This window comes from Oryx dammah, unplaced genomic scaffold, assembly GCF_014754425.2.
Source record: "Oryx dammah isolate SB20612 unplaced genomic scaffold, SCBI_Odam_1.1 HiC_scaffold_2, whole genome shotgun sequence".
In the NCBI taxonomy this organism is placed as follows: domain Eukaryota; kingdom Metazoa; phylum Chordata; class Mammalia; order Artiodactyla; family Bovidae; genus Oryx; species Oryx dammah.
In genome coordinates, this window is record NW_024070186.1 from 46,531,324 (window position 1) to 46,551,704 (window position 20,381).

The 20,381-nt window shown below is 38.4% G+C and overlaps 1 protein-coding gene across 1 annotated transcript in view; it reads left to right on the forward strand.

Moving 5' to 3' along the window:
• LEKR1 (leucine, glutamate and lysine rich 1) overlaps positions 1-20,381 on the forward strand; it is a 227,900-nt gene that overhangs the window by 137,973 nt on the left and 69,546 nt on the right. Inside the window, exons 8-9 of the mRNA XM_040265281.1 lie at positions 16,143-16,220; positions 16,560-16,763. Coding sequence (XP_040121215.1) covers positions 16,143-16,220; positions 16,560-16,763 — 282 coding nt within the window. The remainder of the gene's footprint in view (positions 1-16,142; positions 16,221-16,559; positions 16,764-20,381) is intronic.

The window sequence follows — 20,381 nt, forward strand, 5'->3', positions numbered from 1 at the left end:
CTGGCAGTTCTATTTCCAGTTTTTTAAGGAATCTCCACACTGTTGTGGCTGTACTAGTTTGCATTCCCACCAACAGTATAAGAGGGTTCCGTTTTCTCCACACCCTCTCCAGCATTTATTGCTTGTAGACTTTTGGATTGCAGCCATTGTGACTGGCGTGAAATGGTACCTCATTGTGGTTTTGATTTGCATTTCTCTGATAATGAGTGATGTTGAGCATCTTTTCATGTGTTTGTTAGCCATCTGTATGTCTTCTTTGGAGAAATGTCTATTTAATTTTTTGGCCCATTTTTTGATTGGGTCGTTTATCCTGGAATTGAGCTGCAGGAGTTACTTGTATATTTTTGAGATTAATTCTTTGTCAGTTGCTTCATTTGCTATTATTTTCTCCCACTCTGAAGCCTGTCTTTTCACCTTGCTTATAGTTTCCTTTGTTGTGCAGAAGCTTTTAATTTTAATTAGATCCCATTTGTTTATTTTTGCTTTTATTTCCAATATTCTGGGAGGTGGGTCATAGAGGATCCTGCTGTGATTTATGTCAGAGAGCGTTTTGCCTATGTTCTCCTCTAGGAGTTTTATAGCTTCTGGTCTTACGTTTAGATCTTTAATCCATTTTGAGTTTATTTTTGTGTATGGTGTTAGAAAGTGTTCTAGTTTCATCCTTTTACAAGTGGTTGACCAGTTTTCCCAGCACCACTTGTTAAAGAGATTGTCTTTTCTCCGTTGTATATTCTTGCCTCCTTTGTCAAAGATAAGGTGTATATAGGTGTGTGGATTTATCTCTGGGCTTTCTGTTTTGTGCCATTGATCTATGTTTGTGTCTTTGTGCCAGTACCATACTGTCTTGGTGACTGTGGCTTTGTAGTAGAGCCTGAAGTCAGTGAGGGTGATTCCTCCAGTTCCAGTCTTCTTTCTCAAGATTGCTTTGGCTATTAGAGGTTTTTTGTATTTCCATACAAATTGTGAAATTATTTGTTCTAGCTCTGTGAAAAATACCATTGGTAGCTTGATAGGGATTGCATTGAATCTGTATATTGCTTTGGGTAGTATACTCATTTTCACTATATTGATTCTTCCAATCAATGAACATGGTATATTTCTCCATCTATTAGTGTCCTCTTTGATTTCTTTCACTAGTGTTTTATAGTTTTCTATATATAGGTCTTTTGCTTCTTTAGGTAGATATATTCCTAAATATTTTATTCTTTTCGTTGCAATGGTAAATGGAATTATTTCCTTAATTTCTCTTTCTATTTTCTCATTATTAGTGTATAGGAATGCAAAGGATTTCTGTGTGTTGATTTTATATCCTGCAAAGAGAACTTCTTAAAATTAGACAGTGAGCAAAGTAACCACTTTTAGAAAAGGTGAGTTACAAAAGATAGAGCCACTTAAATGGTCCCAACTGCTAGAGACCTTTCTCTGTGCTGCCCAAACCTCCCTCTTCCATCTCTACTCTGTCTATGCTCCTTCGCTACTAGGATGAAGTTGAGTAATTTGGGTGTTTGGGATCAGAGTCTGGGACAGCTTAAGGTACTCAGAGCTCAGTAAGTCTCCAGTAGTATTTAAATACTATTTTATTAATAGGTTAAAACCAAATTTTCAACTTGACCATTGTTTTATGATAAATTCAGTTTGATGTCAAAATAACCCACTAAAAATTTCAGACATACAATTTCTTAATAAATTTGAGATTTGCTCTACATTCTCAAACCTGTTTGAACTTCCAAAATTTGGAAGGTGCTATGAAATTCAATCTTTAAAAAAAATTAAAATCCTATTCTTTATGTGTGTGGGGGGTAGGGGGGTACAGGAATGAGTTTCACCTATCCAACTTAATATAATTGTTTTGTTTAAAGATTTGTAAATGTTTGGATATAGATTTTGTGGATTTTTATTTATGAGAAAAGGTACTTTTTAAATGGATGAGTTGAGGTTCTTTTTTTCCTAAGATGTATAAGGAAATATTTTCCAAGGTTTAGAAGAACTTGTTACATATTTGAAAATAAAGATTTTATCACTTAGGATTCTTTGAGCTATAAGTAACAGAGGCAGAGGGGTTTCAATTTTAGTCAATCCACCCACTCAACAACATCACTAAGGATCTTGATGTTCTTTCTGTCTCCCTTCTGCTGCCCTAAGCACTGGCTTCACCCCAAGGCTAAGTCTCCTAACATCATGAAATGGCTGCAGGTCCAGGTACCACATCCAAATATAACCACCCCAGGGGCCAGAAGGGCCTGTTTTTCTGGAGTCTCCTTAGAAGTGAGATAAAAATTTCCCAGAAGCCGCCAAATAGCCCTCTCATTACATCTCTTGGCTAGAACTCTTTACAACCCTCTCCTAAATGAATCACTGGCAAGGGCAACAGGACTATGAGAGTTAGGTCAAGCAGAATTTGTCCTGAGAACAGATGATAATGGGGCTCTGATGGAAGTGAAGAAAGCTATAGTACATGTCCAGAAGGTAACCAGTAATGTTTACTAAAGAAGTAGAGTGTTAGTGATGCTCTGAAAAGTAATGACATTTTCTACAAATTTCGTGTCACATCTAGATTAATTTAGGGAAGACCTCCCTAAAGTAATAAAAAGTACAGATGCTGTTAAATGCAACTTTATTAGTTTTAACTATATATGTATATATAGAGAACTAGGAAATACACTTTTGTTTTATATATAGAAAGAGGAGAGTGAAAAATTTGGCTTAAAGCTCAACATTCAGAAAACTAAGATCATGGCATCTGGTCCTATCACTTCATGGGAAATAGATGGGGAAACAGTGGAAACAGCAGCTGACTTTATTTTGGGGGGCTCCAAAATCACTGCAGATGGTGATTGCAGCCATGAAATTAAAAGATGCTTACTCCTTGGAAGGAAAGTTATGACCAACCTAGATAGCATATTCAAAAGCAGAGAAATTACTTTGCTAACAAAAGTCCGTCTAGTCAAGGCTATGGTTTTTCCAGTGATTGTGTATGGATGTGAGAGTTGGACTGTGAAGAGAGCTGAGTGCTGAAGAATTGATGCTTTTGAACTGTGGTGTTGGAGAAGACTCTTGAGAGTCCCTTGGACTGCAAGGAGATCCAACCAGTCCATTCTAAAGCAGATCAGTCCTGAGTGTTCATTGGAAGGACTGATGCTAAAGCTGAAATTCCAATACTTTGGCCACATCATGCGAAGAGTTGACTCATTTGGAAAAGACTCTGATGCTGGGAGGGATTGGGGAGAGGAGGAGAAGGGGACAACCGAGGATGAGATGGCTGGATGGCATCACTGACTCGATGGACATGAGTTTGAGTGAACTCCGGGAGTTGGTGATGGACAGGGAGGCCTGGTGTGCTGTGGTTCATGGGGTCGCAAAGAGTCAGACACGACTGAGCAACTGAACTGAACTGATATAGGATAAGATGGAAAAGGCAATGGCAACCCACTCCAATACTCTTGCCTGGAAAATCCAATATCCTTCAAAGTACATCCAGCATTGTAACCATGAAAGAATAACAGCCTGTTACAAAAAAAGCTATTAGGAATTTTAGAAATCAAAAATATGAATAGAAAAATGATTCTACTCTTGTTAAAAAATGTATATGAAGGTACATAAAATATATATGGATTCAAATTCATTGAATAAATAATTGGTAGAATTGCAACAGTTTCTTCTGGGGTGAGACTCAGGGGTATGCAGAGACTCTTGTTTTACTTTCTATATATGTTTTACTCTATATTGCTTAAATAGCTTACAGTGTGAATGTATTCGTTTTCACATATGTAATGAAAAGAACAAAATTCACTTAAAATGACTTATCACTTAAAAAGATTTTATCAGTTACTGGTGAATATGTCTAAAATGGTTATATAAAATATGCTTTCTAATTTGAGGACCTTTGTAACCTACTTATACTTTAATTTTATTAGCAGCCACCTGTTGCAGGAGGGCATCAGGGGCAGACACACTGAATCCATAATCACAGAAAACTAGCCAATCTGATCACATGGACCACAGCCTTGTCTAACTCAGTGAAATTAAGCCATGCCGTGTGGGGCCACCCAAGACATACGGGTCATGGTGGAGAGGTCTGACAGAATGTGGTTCACTGGAGAAGGGAATGGCAAACCACTTCAGTATTCTTGCTTTGAGAACACCATGAACAGTATGAAAAGGCAAAATGGTAGGACACTGAAAGGAACTCTCCAGGTCAGTAGGTGTCCAATATGCTACTGGAGATCAGTGGAGAAATAACTCCAGAAAGAATGAAGGGATGGAGCCAAAGCAAAAACAATACCCAGTTGTGGATGTGACTGCTGATAGAAGCAAGGTCCAATGCTGTAAAGAGCAATATTGCAGAAGAACCTGGAATGTTAGGTCCATGAATCAAGGCAAATTGGAATTGGTAAAACAAGGGATGGAGAAAAGGAAAGATATACGCATTTGAGTGCAGAGTTCCAAAGAATAGCAAGGAGAGATAAGAAAGCCTTCCTCAGTGATCAGTGCAAAGAATTAGAGGAAAACAATAGAATGGGAAAGACTAGAGATCTCTCCAAGAAAATTAGAGCTACCAAGGAAACATTTCATGCAAAGATGGGCTCGACAAAGGACAGAAATGATATGGACCTAACAGAAGCAGAAGATATTAAGAAGAAGTGGCAAGAATACACAGAAGAAATGTACAAAAAACAGCTTCATGACCCAGATAATCACGATGGTGTGATCACTCACCTAGAGCCAGATATCCTGGATTGTGAAGTCAAGTGGGCCTTAGGAAGAATCACTACAAACAAAGCTAGTGGAGGTGATGGAATTCCAGTTGAGCTATTTCAAATCCTGAAAGATGAAGCTGTGAAAGTGCTTCACTCAATATGCCAACAAACTTGGAAAACTCAGCAGTGACCACAGGACTGGAAAAGGTCAGTTTTCATTCCAATTCCAAAGAAAGGCAATGCCAAAGAATGCTCAAACTACTGCACAATTGTACTCATCTCACACACTAGTAAAGTAATGCTCAAAATTCTCCAAGCCAGGCTTCAGCAATACGTGAACCGTGAACTTCCTGATGTTCAAGCTGGTTTTAGAAAAGGCAGAGGAACCAGAGATCAAATTGCCAACATCCGCTGGATCATAGAAAAAGCAAGAGAGTTCTAGAAAAACATCTATTTCTGTTTTATTGACTATGCCAAAGCCTTTGACTGTGTGGATCACAATATACTGTGGAAAATTCTGAAAGAGATGGGAATACCAGACCACCTGACCTGCCTCTTGAGAAATCTGTATGCAGGCCAGGAAGCAACAGTTAGAACTGGACATGGAACAACAGACTGGTTCCAAATAGGAAAAGGAGTACGTCAAGGCTGTATATTGTCAACCTGCTTATTTAACTTATATGCAGAGTACATCATGAGAAATGCTGGGCTGGAGGGAGCACAAGCTGGAATCAAGATTACCGGGAGAAATAACAATAACTTCAGATATGCAGATGACACCACCCTTATGGCAGAAAGTGAAGAAGAACTAAAGAGCCTCTTGATGAAAGTGAAAGAGGAGAGTGAAAAAGTTGGCTGAAAGCTCAACATTCAGAAAACGAAGATCATGGCACCCGGTCCCATCACTTCATGGCAAATAGATGGGGAAACAGTGGAAACAGTGGCTGACTTTATTTTTCTGGGCTCCAAAATCACTGCAGATGGTGATTGCAGCCATGAAATTAAAAGACGTTTACTCCTTGGAAGAAAAGTTATGACCAACCTAGACAGTATATTCAAAAGCAGAGACATTACTTTGCCAACAAAGGTCCATCTAGTCAAGACTATGGTTTTTCCAGTAGTCATGTATGGATGTGAGTGTTGGATTGTAAAGAAAGCTGAGTGCTGAAAAATTGATGCTTTTGAACTGTGGTGTTGGAGAAGATTCTTGAGAGTCCCTTGGACTGCAAGGAGATCCAACCAGTCCATCCTAAGGGAGATAATTCCTGGATGTTCATTGGAAGGACTGATGTTGAAGCTGAAACTTCAATACTTCAGTCACCTGATGCTAAGAGCTGACTCATTTGAAAAGACCCTGATTCTGGGAAAGATTGAGGGCAGGATGAGAAGGGGATGACCCAGGATGAGATGGTTGGATGGCATCACCGACTCAATAGACTTGAGTTAGGGTAAACTCTGGGAGTTGATAATGGACTGGACGACTGGTGTGTTGCAGTCCATGGGGTCACAAAGAGTTGGATACAACTGAGCGACTGAACTGTACTGATTTTCCTCTTGCCTCTCTCATCATTCATGAGAATATTTTCTCTAGCAAGCAGGTGGCCTGGTGGCAAACCTGTGTCAGAGTATAGATCCATGATCCTGGATTTAAGTGGCTAGATTTCCTTGATTTACCTATTCAATACAAAATGCTCATTGAGAGGCTGTTATGAGCCATATTTTGCATGCAAGCACTAGATAAAGGGGTAACAACATTGACAAGCTACAATAGGTAATTTCAGGTAATATTAAGTGCTACAAAAATATAAAACAGGCATAAAACAATGTGAGTGTGGGGAAGAGTTGTATGCTTTTGATAGAGTGGTATCCCTGAGCAGATGGCGTTTGAGTTAAGATCTGAGTAATAGAAAGGAGCTACAGAGCTAACAAGGTAACATCTGGAAGCAGAGAGATTAAAGATAAAAAATTCTTGGGAGTGAGTTTTACAAGTAAAAGAAACATGAAAGCCAGTTGTGGTTGACAGAATACTGGCTTCCAAAGATTTAAATGTTCTGGCCCCTGAAATCTGTGAGTACATTACTCCATGTGACAAAAGGGATTTTGCACGTGTGATTAAATTGAAGATTTAGAGCTAGGCAAATTATCTTGGATTATTCAGTCAGGCTCAGTGTTGTAGTAGCAAAAGTCCTTATGAGTTCCCTGGTGGCTCAGACAGTAAAGAATCCACCTAAAGTGCATGAGACCCATGTTTCCATTCCTGGGTTGGGAAGATCCCCTGGAGAGGGAAAGGGAATAGCTACTGACTCTGGCATTCTTGCCTGGACACTTCCATGGATTCTGGTGGGCTACAGTCCATGGGGTTGCAAAGAGTTGGACACAACTGAGTGACTAACGCTTTCACTTCACTTATAAGATGAAGGCAAGAGAGTCACAGTCACAGAAGTGAGTGTGAAGATGGAAGCAAAGGTTAGAGTGACGTGATTTGAAGATGGAAGAAGGGACTAAAAGCCAAGGAATTCGTGTCATCTCTAGAAGCTAGAAAAGGCAAGGAAATAGATTCCCCCCTGGAGCTGCCAGGAGGAACAGAGCCCTCATGACATCTTGATTTTAGGACTTCTTACCTTAGAAATATAAGACAATAAATTTGGGTTATTAAATTAGAGCTACCAAGGGAGCATTTTATGCAAAGATGGGCTCAATAAAGGTCAGAAATGGTATGGACCTAACAGAAGCAGAAGATATTAAGAAGAGGTGGCAAGAATCATGAAGGTGTGATCACTCACACTCACCTAAAGCCGGACATCCTGGAATGTGATGTCAGGTGGGCCTTAAAAAGCATCACTACGAACAAAGCTAGTGGAGGTGACGGAATTCGAGTGGAGGTATTTCAAATCCTAAAGGATGATGCTGTGAAAGTGCCACACTCAATATGCCAGCAAATTTGGAAAACTCAGCAGTGGCCACAGGACTGGAAAGTCAGTTTTCATTCCAGTCCCAAAGAAAGGCAATGCCAAAGAATGCTCAAACTACTGCACAATTGCACTCATCTCACACACTAGTAAAGTAATGCTCAAAATTCTCCAAGCCAGGCTTCAGCAATACATGAACCATGAACTCCCTGATGTTCAAGCTGGTTTTAGAAAAGGCAGAGGAACCAGAGATCAAATTGCCAACATGCGCTGGATCATGAAAAAAGCAAGAGAGTTCTAGAAAAACATCTATTTCTGCTTTATTGACTGCCAAAGCCTTTGACTGTGTAGATCACAATAAACTGTGGAAAATTCTGAGAGAGATGGGAATACCAGACCACCTGACCTGCCTCTTGAGAAACCTATATGCAGGTCAGGAAGCAACAGTTAGAACTGGACATGGAACAATAGACTGGTTCCAAATAGGAAAAGGAGTATGTCGAGGCTGTATGTTGTCACCTTACTTATTTAACTTATAAGCAGAGTACATCATGAGAAATGCTGGGCTGGAGGAAGCACAAGCTAGAATCAAGATTGCCAGGAGAAATATCAATAACCTCAGATATGCAGATGACACCACCCTTATGGCTGAAAGTGAAGAAGAACTAAAGAGCCTCTTGATGAAAGTGAAAATGAACAATCAAAAAGTTGGCTTAAAGCTCAACATTCAGAAAACGAAGATCATGGCACCTGGTCCCATCACTTCATGGCAAATAGATGGGGAAACAGTGGAAACAGTGGCTGACTTTATTTTTCTGGGCTCCAAAATCACTGCAGATGGTGATTGCAGCCATGAAATTAAAAGACGCTTACTCCTTGGAAGAAAAGTTATGACCAACCTAGATAGCATATTCAAAAGCAGAGACATTACTTGGCCAACAAAGGTCCATCTAGTCAAGGCTGTTTTTCCAGTGGTCATGTATAGATGTGAGAGTTGGACTATAAAGAAAGCTGAGCACTGAAGAATTGACGCTTTTGAACTGTGGTGTTGGAGAAGGCTCTTGAGAGTCCCTTGGACTGCAAGGAGATCCAACCAGTCCATCCTAAAGGAGACCAGTCCTGGGTGTTCATTGGAAGGTCTGATGCTGAGACTGAAACTCCAATACTTCGGCCACCTATGTGGAGAGCTGACTCATTTGAAAAGACCCTGATTCTGGGAAAGACTGAGGGCAAGAGGAGAAGGGAATTATAGAGGATGAGATGGTTGAATGGCATCATCGACGCAATGGACATGGGTTTGGGTAAACTCTGGGAGTTGGTGATGGACAGGGAGGCCATGTGTGCTGCAGTTCATGGGGTCACAAAGAGTCAGACATGACTGAATGACTGAATGGAACTGAAACCCCTACATTTATGGTAATTTACAGCAGCAATAAGAAATGAATATACCAGTATGTCCAAAGTCTAGTGAGGATTTTGGATTTTTGCAGAGGGAAACTATTGTGGGGGGAGGGGGGTTGGCAAGAGAGTGAATTGATCTGATTTGTTTTAAAAGGTTGGCATGGCTATTACATGGGAAATGGACTGAAATAGATATGCAAGAATGATCAGGGAGATGAGGTGGGAGGCTGTGCATTCATGCAAGTAAGCAGTGACTGGTTTAGTGTCGGGCTAACGTGGAGCTGGAAAGAAATAGAGGCCAGGGATCAATCTAACAGGATTTACTGATGGAGTGGATATGGTTGGAGAGCAAGAGGACTGGAAAAGAAATAATAAAGAATGAGGTTTGGGGCTTTTCAGCATCTGGGTAGACAGTTTAGAGGCAATAGAATACAGTGACTAACAGCCTAGAAGCCAGATGGAGACTGCTGGGGTTCAAATCCTAGCAGTACTACTTAGCGGTTATGTCACCTTGGGCATATTACTTACCTCTGTTCTCAGTTTCCTCTACTGTAACAAGGGCTGAAAAAGGGCTGGTTTTAGGGTAGTGTGAGATATGTAAGGTGTTACTATTAGTATCATTATGTGTTGGTGCCATTTATTGAAGTGAGGGAATCTGTAAAAGAAATAGATATGGCAGTGAGGAAATTAGAAAACAATGTTTTTGATCTGTTAGATTTGAGATGCTTTTTGGACAGCAAAGTGGAAATATCAAGAAAGCAGTTTAAGAATAGCTATTTCACATAAACAAATGGAACGTAAGACCCTTGCCTTTCAAATTAGGGGAAAATATCCAATTATTCTATCTTATTTCCTTTGCTTTGATTGGCAGGAGCAGCAGGGGCCTTTCCTTAGGCTTATTCAAAGTAGTTGAAGAAAAAGGATTAACACCATTTATTGAGAGTAAAAGAAGGAATGTGTGTTTAAAGAGATGTAGGCATTCTTTCTATTCCTTCCAATTCCTCCCATTCTAATGAAGGTGAAGATAACAATAGGGCAGTGAAGGGCAGACCATAGAAAGAGTGGCATGGGGGTGGGAGATGACCATAGTGAAGAGAGTTCCCCAGGGAGCTTTTTTCCAAATTGCAGCCAAAATTAATTGTCCACATAGTAAAATAACCACCTAAAATAGTTCTGCTCTCCCTGCCTCTAGTTTCAGAAAAGTGTATGAGTCTGAACATAGAGTGAAAGTTGTGGTTAGGGCTTCTGAGTCTCACAACATTTCTAAAAAGAACATTTTTGTTTGATTTCAAAGTAAATGAGTAAAACTTGGGAAATACAGAAATACTCACAAAACAAACATTGTCTTTATATTTTGATATATCCTTGTAGTCCATTTTTCAAAGTAATGCATATTTTAAACATATTTTCACTTAGTAATATATCCTGGATATTTTCCCATGTCATTGCATAATACACTTAGTTTTCAAATGGCTATATCTTTTTATGACATGGACATTTTTGAAGAATGCAGAACCCTTCATACTTTTTTTAAATAAAAAATTTTCCATTTTGTATTTTTCTCTTGATTGGATTAAGGCTATGTACTCTCAGCCAGCTCACATAGGTGAGCACAAGCGCTTCTCAGGGCATCACATGAGCATCTGCTTCTCACTGGTGATGTTAATTTTGATCATCTGGTCAAAGTAGAGCTTAGTTCTTTCACTGAGGGTTATTGCTGAAGGTTGTTGTTCTGTTTTAACCAGTAAACAGTCTATAAGAGATGCTTTAAATACATACACATGCTCTGATTTTCATCAACATTTATCCATAAATGCAGAATCCATCGATGATTTTTGCCTCATCCAGTCCTTATCCAGTTGTTTGTTGTTAGATGATTTTTCCAACTCCAGATCTCCCTCCTCATTTATTAATGAGCCCTCTTCATTCTACTTTAAATAAGAGCCTCCCTTCTTCCCATTATTTATCAATTATTGGTATGGATTCTTGAACTTTATTTTGTTCAATGATTCACCGGTCATTACTGTATTTAATTACTTTGGCACACAAGTTAGCTAGTGGGGGCCCCTTCAAGCTGATTCTTACAATGCTGGAACACAATCGCATCATCTTTTATAAGTACTTCGTTACTTTCATTATAACAAACTGTTTCAGGAATACCTACTCTGCCCCAGCCTTGGAATCAGCTGCTTCTCTGAGCAGTCCTGGTTCCTTTGAGTGGGAATGGTATTAGAAACCAGTATCTAGGCTCTAAGTATGCTTAAGTGCTACTTGATTTTAGAGATAGTTTTTATACATATGTCAAATCTTTCAAATTGTGTGAGTTTATTGTATGTTAGGGGCTTCTCTGGTAGCTCAGCTGTTAAAGAATCCACCTGCAATGCAGGAGACCCCTATTCAATTCCTGGATCAGGAAGATACCCTGGAGAAGGGATAGGCTACCCACTCCAGTATTCTTGGGCTTCCCTGGTGGCTCAGCTGGTAAAGAATCCACCTGCAATGTAGTTGACTTGAGCTTGATCCTTGGGTTGGGAAGATTCCCTGGAGGAGGGCATGGCAACTGACTCCAGTATTTTTGCCTGAAGAATCCTATGGACAGAGGAGCTTGGCAGGCTACAGTCCATGGGGTCACAAAGATTTGGACATGATTGAACAACTAAGCACAGCACAGCATCGTATGTTATGTTATTGAGTGTTCTATGATCACTCAACTACAGTCAGACATCTTGGAGTGAGAAGTCAAGCTGACCTAAGGAAACATCACTATGAACAAAGCTAGTGGAGGTGATGGAACTCTAGCTGAGCTATTTCAAATCCTAAAAGATGATGCTGTGAAAGTGCTGCACTTAATATGCCAGCAAATTTGAAAAACTCAGCAGTGGCCACAGGACTGGAGAAAGTCAGTTTTCATTCCAATCCCAAAGAAGGGCAGTGCCAAAGAATGTTCAAACTACCGCACAATTGTACTTATTTCACATGCTAGCAAAGTAATGCTCAAAATTCTCCAAGCTAGGCTTCAACAGTATGTGAACCAAGAGCTTCCAGATGATCAAGCGGGATTTAGAAAAGGCAGAGGAACCAGGAATCAAATTGCCAACATTTGTTGGATCATAGAAAAGGCAAGAGAATTCTAGGAAAACATCTGCTTCATGGACTACACTAAAGCCTTTGGCTGTGTAGATCACAACAAACGGGAAAATTCTTAAACAGATGGGAATACCAGACCACCTGACCTGTCTCCTGAGAAATATGTATGCAAGTAAGGAAGCAACAGTTAGAACTGGACATGGAACAATGGACTGGTTCCAAATTAGGAAAGGAGTACATCAAGGCAGTATAAAGAGCCTCTTGATGAAAGTGAAAGAGGAGAGTGAAAAAGCTGGCTTAAAACTCAACATTCAAAAAACTAAGATCATGGCATCTAGTCCCATCACTCCATGGCAAATAGATGGGGAAACAATGGAAATAGAGATTTTATTTTCTTGGGCTCCAAAATCACTGCAGATGGTGACTGTAGCCATGAAATTAAAAGACATTTGCTCCTTGGAAGAAAAGCTATGACAAACCTAGACAGTATATTAAAAAGCAGAGACATTACTTTGCCAACAAAAGTCTGTCTAGTCCAAGCTATAATTTTTCCAGTAGTCATGTATGGATGTGAGAGTTGGACCATAAAGAAGGCTGAGTGCCAAAGAATTGATGCTTTTGAACTGTGGTGTTTGAAAAGACTCTTGAGAGTCCCTTGGATTGCAAGGAGATCAAACCAGTCAGTTCTAAAGGAAATCAATTCTGAATATTCATTGGAAGGACTTATCTGATGCTGAAGCTCCAATACTTTGACCGCCTGATCCTAAGAGCCAACTCATTGGAAGAGACCCTGATTCTGGGAAAGACTGAAGGCAGGAGGAGAAGAGGATGACAGAGGATGAGACGAATAGATGGCATCACCAACTCAATGGACGTGAGTTTGAGCAAGCTCTGGGAGACGGTGAAGGACAGGAAAGACTTGGCGTGCTGTAGTTCATGGGGTCAAAATGAGTCCGACATGGCTGAGTGACTGAACAACAATACAACAATTGTATGTTAGGTCAGGAAGCAACAATTAGAACTGGACATGGAACAACAGACTGGTTCCAAATAGGAAAAGGAGTACGTCAAGGCTGTATATTGTCACCCTGCTTATTTAACTTCTATGCAGAGTACATCATGAGAAACGCTGGACTGGAAGAAACACAAGCTGGAATCAAGATTTCTGGGAGAAATATCAATAACCTCAGATATGCAGATGACACCACCCTTATGGCAGAAAGTGAAGAGGAACTAAAAAGCCTTTTGATGAAAGTGAAAGAGGAGAGTGAAAAAGTTGGCTTGGAGCTCAACATTCAGAAAACGAAGATCATGGCATCTGGTCCCATCACTTCATGGGAAATAGATGGGGAAACAATGCAAACAGTGTCAGACTTTACTTTTTTGGGCTCCAAAATCACTGCAGATGGTGACTGCAGCCATGAAATTAAAAGACCCTTGCTCCTTGGAAGAAAAATTATGATCAACCTAGATAGCATATTCAAAAGCAGAGACATTATTTGCCGATTAAGGTCCATCTAGTCAAGGCTATGGTTTTTCCAGTAGTCATGTATGGATGTGAGAGTTGGACTGTGAAGAAGGCTGAGCGCCGAAGAATTGATGCTTTTGAACTGTGGTGTTGGAGAAGACTCTTGAGAGTCCCTTGGACTGCAAGGGGATCCAACCAGTCCGTTCTGAAGGAGATCAGCCTTGGGATTTCTTTGGAAGGAATGATGCTAAAGCTGAAACTCCAGTACTTTGGCCACCTCATGTGAAGAGTTGAGTCATTGGAAAAGACTCTGATGCTGGGAAGGGTTGGGGGCAGGAGGAGAAGGGGACGACTGAGAATGAGATGGCTGGATAGCATCACTGAGTCAATGGACGTGAATCTGAGTGAACTCTGGGAGTTGGTGATGGACAGGGAGGCCTGGCATGCTGCGATTCCTGGGGTCACAAAGAGTTGGACACGACTGAGTGACTGAACTGAACTGAACTGATAATACTTAAATAAGCTATTTTACAAAAAGTAGATAGTGAAAGAAACATGTTCTAAAATTTTTTTTATAAAAAGAAAAAGAATTAAAGTATAGTGCTTAGGGATAAAACTTGGGCAATACAACTCCAAAGAAAATCAAAGTGATTACCATAAAATTCATGAGAATGATCAATTTAGGGGAGAGGGAGTTGACTATGATCGAGTTGAGGGTATGAAGCTTCTAGGCTAGCTGATGAGATTTTATTGTTTTATCTGGATGGTAGTAATTAGAGTTTCTTCATAATAATTCATTATATAAATTGTTTACATAATTTTCTGCAGCTTACAATTTTATCATATTTTACAGTAGAAAAGAAAATAAATGAATAAAAATAAATGAATGCTGTTCATGTTCATTGTATATTAGGAATTAAAGTTACTCTGCAAGCAGGGCAAACCCATCAATAATCTAACATATTTCTTTGTACATTCATAAACTTATTAAAATTACTTATAAAGCTATTTTAAAGTATATTCATATAATAAATTATTAATGAGCCTATACAAACTAGAATATTAATCTTTCTTAATATGTTAACTTTTTGAATATTGTTACAAACCCAATCATATAAGATCAAGACAAATATTTATTTTGTTTTAGAATTTCCATTTCATTCTTTTTATTTTTAATTTTTTTTCATTTAACTTTTTATTGTACATTGAAGTATAGTCAACTAACAATGTTATGATAGTTTTAAAGTCCATAGCAGAGCAACTCAGCCAAACATATACATGTATCTATTCTCCCCTAAACTCCCCTCTCATCCAGGCTGCCATAAAATATTGAACAGAGTTCCCTGTGCTATTCAGTAGGCTCTTGTTGGTTATCCATTTATATATAGCAGTGTGTACATGTCCATCTCAGACTCCCTAACTCATTTTGTTGTTTTTAATGGTTTTTATTTCTCTGCTGAGATTTTGTAATCTTGTCAAGAACTAGAGTAGATTTTCCTTTACGTCTTCAAGCAGAATTATAACAGTGCTAATTTCAATATCTGGGTCATCTCAGAGTCAGTCCCTTTTAACAGTCTTTTCTCTTTAGAATAGGTCCTGCTTTTCTGTTTCTTTTTATGTTGAGTAATTTTAAAAAATTTACTGTAAACTTCATGAATGTTATGTTACAGAAATTTTAGATTCTGTTATATTTCTCCAAATACTGTTGATTAGGTGGTGGGGAAGGAATTGTGTGGCTTTAAATAGGCAATTAATTTGGTTGGCCTAAAACCACAACTCTGTTTCTATGGCAACAGCTAAACTCTCAGTTCAGTTCTTTCATCTTTAATTAGGCTGCTTGGAGTCTTCCCCAGGTCACCTGTAGTTCAGGCTCAACCAGACGTGTAGACCGTTTATAAGCAGTATTTGGGATTCCCTCTCTCTGGGTCACTCCCATTCAGGGTTCACTCTTTACCTCCCAGCAGCTGTGGTTGTCCTCAAACACTGTCCTGTAGTTCTTCAAGCCAGATGACTGTGAGTTTTCTATTAGAAATTTGATTCTCTTGTATGGTGCAGTTTGGGGCCTGCCCTCAGGCTTAACATCATTTAAAAACAAAAACCTGATCCTGTGCTGTCACCTCATTGGAAGTATCAGCTTTCCTCCAGAATCATCCTGCTTTTGGTCACTTGCACATAGGGGGTTTTGTTTTCTCTCCTCTTTTAATGTTGTCTAAAATTTAGACATTTTATTTAAATGCAGATCTGCCTGATAGGAGATTACTTGGCCAGTACAGAAATGGACTGAATATTTATTTCTTTAAAGAAATGGTAATATAAAGATACTAAGAAATTTTTAATGGATAAATAAAGTAATGATATAGAAAAACACATATAGTTGGACTAACAGATTAAGGTATTTTTGGCAAACAGAAACCTTTTGAATATGTATTCTAATTTTAAGGAAATCTGTGTATGTAACAATAAGTAGAATATAAAGATAAGAAAAGTAATAAAGGAAAAATATATCTTAACAAAAGGGAAAACGTTTTCACTTTAACTGTGTTGAAATAAAATATTTGAACCTATTTTGTATTATTTTAGGAATAAATCTAATGAAGCTGATGAGTGTCAAAGAGAACTTAGAAAACTGAAGTTTGAATCTGTTATTTCTGACTCACGGTACACATTGCAAATTTTTTATTTAATGTTTTTAATAATTGAATTTGAAACCATATTTTAGATAATATTTAAAATGCACATAACTTTTTTTATAGTATTGCTTGTATAAAAAATACCTAACCCTAGTTTATAATGTATTGAAGCTGTTCAATGATTTTTGCCTCTGCCTAGATAGGAAATTTTTTAAATCACAGAACTATCTATTTATTTAGCATTCTTATTTTAAAAATTAAAGTTATACTCTTATTTTTAAATGAGATGTTTATATATTTTTGATAAACATAAAAATATAGTATTAAATGCATATTGGTTGGGGTTTTTTTCCTTATTCCATTTTAGGCACACCAGATTGCTTAAAGAAAAAGAAGACTCTTTAATGACTTGTCAACAAATATATAAAACTTTACAGGAAGAACTGACTGCAAAAGAAGGGCAAGAAGATGACTTAAAAAGAAGAATTAATCTTGCAGAAAATGAACTGGAAATAACCAAAACTCTTCTGAATCAGACAAAGGAAGAAGTTGTAACACTGAAAAGTGAAAGGTACAGTCAAGAATAATTTCTTCAAATATATTTTATGTTTAAGTTAGTAATCCATATATATTTAAAGCATCAGGGTCCTATATATTTTGATAACAGTGAATCCAAAATTAAAGATACATTTCATGTGAAAGGTCATCCTACCACCCCATTTTACAGGTGATTAAACTGAACCCCAAACTGGTTAAAGGACTTGCTTAACTTCACTGAGTTAGTGCAAGTAGAATGGAACCCACATGGCATTTGGTGTTAGATTTTTGTTAAATCGAAGAGATCATGTGTGGTACTTACACTACTGAATTTCACTTTGGCCAGCAATTTTTGAATTCTGTCATCTTCCAACAGAAAAACATCTCTTTATCACTTTTTCCTTTATAAGATCCTACTTTTCTTCTCTCTTTGTTATTTGTCAACACCTCGTATTGAAGACTCCCCCAAAACACAGATACTTCTGGTATTGAGTTAATATCAAAGATACTAAGAAGCATATTCCTCCAACCATCCTAGATATTTTTATTCAGTTATTTTGTCTTTACTTATCTGTACTTAATATCTCAACCGTGCTTTCCTTCAATTTTCATTTGCCTGATAATATCTTTTATTATTTGAATCCTTTTGTTTTAAATCCATATTGGTATATAGCATAATGTTAGGGGTTTTCCTTTTGTTTTGAATTCATATTGGTTTATAGCATAATGCTAGGGGTTTTGTTGGCTTTTATTAAATCTAGGAGTCTTTAATGGGAGGTATTATGCCATTTACATATTCCATAAGAATACAAGTTTCATGAGGATAAGAATTTTTGTCTTGTATTATTCTCTGTGTACAGAAGGCATAATTAGATATTTGTTTTTCATTTTTTCTGTGTTTTATTCATTTTATTTTATGAGTATTTGACTGCTTTCTATTTAGAAGATTTATAATCTTGTTTTCGTTCTTTCTGAGGGCAACTGTTTGCTCCCAGAGGTGGAGTTTGGGAGTGAGGCCACGGAAATGGATAGCAGGCACCTTAGAATTAGGTTCATTGTCTCCGAACTTTCTCACCAACACTATTCCCTGGATTGTATCTCTGTCTACTCCAGGCTAGTCAGAGTTCTGTCTAGTTCACAGAGGAACAAGGTTTATCTCTTGTCTCCCCTGAGATAATATTCATTTACTTCTCTTTGGTTGAGTCAGATGAACAATTGCGGAGCTTATTGCCACCCACCACTTATTCCTCCACCCTGCTACACCAGTAACATGCCTCTTGCTAAGGTGTTGCGTCTTGTAGTTCTAAGAGTCTTCATCCCGCCCTCACTTCTGCCATTTCACAATTTTGTCGTGGTTAATCCCAGTACATATTAGAAGCAGCAATTTTATAAGCAGGAAATTTGCAAGAGCCAGACTTACTAATAGTAACAAGAAGTGATGGCAGCTGAAAGACTGACCATGCATAAGAAGAAAGAAAAACTAAGTGCAAATAAATATCTTTAAAAGCATTGCAGTTTGGCCCAATATGCAACAGAGACAAGCACCCCTACACATACCAGTAATCTTGAGTGCCCCTTTGTTTATAGCTCGTGTGTGCTATCGTGCCCAGTCACTTCAGTCACATCCAACTCTTTGCGACCCTATGGACTATAGCCCACCAGTCTCCTCTGTCCATGGGATTCTCCAGGCAAGAATACTGGAGTGGGTTGCCAGGCCCTCCTCCAGGGGATCTTCCCACCCCAGGGATTGAACACACGTCTCCTCCATTGCAGGCGGATTCTTTTCTGCTGAGCCACTACGGAAGCCCGTGTTTATAGTATGGGTTAATAATTGATGGCCATAATGATGACTGCATCAGAAAGATTAAAATCAGCTATATACTCTATGTATATGGAAGGTACAGAATACCCCACTTCCAGTGATGTCAGATTAATTAGATCTAGCTGTTTATCCAGATGAATTCTGTCTCCTTCATTGTGGTCATTGAGAAGATTCTGTCTTTGTTCAAACATTTCTGGAACTCTTTTCTGAGGATTGGCTTAAGTGTGCATGTTTTAGAATATCCTCAGTATGATGACTCTTTGACCTTTAGGAATGAATTTGATTTTTAAAACAATCTCAATAGGTCCAGTGAAAGCAAGTTCCAGGAGAATGATGGGAAATCAATCTGGGAAATATCATTGGGGATTAAAAATAAAGTAAAATGTTTTCTCTTTTTTTGTATGCTTAATAAACTATCTCTTGCAGCAATTTGAAGATGGCAGTTTCATGAATGTTTTCAGGATTAACATTATTAGAATAAATATAGAGCTTTCTTAGGGCATTGTTTGCTTTGAAATAGCATACCAAATTTGCTGTTTTCTTTCTTTTTTTTAAATTTAGTATGACTCTAACCTTATCTTCTATTATAAGTGTTAAAGATAATTTCTTTAAGTTTTCTGAGAATAGAGACGTCACTGGACTATTTTCTCCTCTTCTTTTCCTCTCTTCCCCACCCCTCTTTTTTCCCTCTTGCTCTTTTTCTTTCTTTATTCTCTATACTTTAGTCTATCAAAAAGCAGGCAAGATATTCCTTTGTTTAGTGGCACCAAATATACTGACATAATGTCTGTCACATAATAAAAATTAATATGTGCTTGCAGACCAATAAGTTATTGTATTATCACAGGATTACTCCTAGATATAAGCACTGTCTTTTTTTTTTCCTTGTCCAGGGTTTCCTTCACATTTTGTCTGCCTTGTCTTTTATTATATCCTCAAAATCTGGTACATGTATCCACTCAATAAGTATCTGTGGGGTGGATGAATAACTTGCTTTGGGTAATTCGGTTAACTAACAATTATTTGTTGAGCATTTACTATATGCCAGGTACTCTGTACCCTGGGGATACAGTGGTGAATCTGAAACATTCCTTTCCTCTGAAGCTTACATTCTAATGAGAGAGACAAACAGTAACAAAATAAATAAAGTAGAGAACTAACCAGAATAATTATACATTGTGATAATAGATATAAAGTAAGTAAAGGGGTGTGTAGTAGAGACTGCAAGAATGGATATCTGCTTTGGAAAGGGTGGTTGTAAAAGTAACTTCCAAAATGATGCATAAAGGAAGATAAGCAGAGGTTCCCATGCCAAGGGCCAGGGAAGAGTTTTACAAGTGATAAATGAGCTTGGTGAGTTCTCAGAAGTGGCAGTGTGACTCGAAGCCTAGCAGATGTGAGGGACACGGGGGAGGGCCAGGTTGTGCAGGGCCTCACAAGCCTGTTGCAGTACAAGTATTAATTCCAGTGAGATGAAAAGAAACCACTGGAGGGATTTAAGCAAAGGAATGACACTGTGGAAGGATCACTCTGACTGCTGGGTGGAGAAGGGATTGGCAAAGGGCAGTAGGAGCAAGTCAGGTCATTTACTGTTTGAGTGCATAGTTAAGCCTAAGAGACATTTGAAAAGTGAAAATCTTTAACCCCCTGCTAGTTTCCATTGGATTGTTTGAATGTCTATACCAACCAGATGAGAGCAAATAGCCAGGGATTACAACATTCAGAAAATGAAGATCATGGCATCCAGCCCCATCACTTAATGGGAAATAGATGGGGAAACAGTGGAAACAGTGTCAGACTTTATTTTTTTGGACTCCAAAATCACTGCAG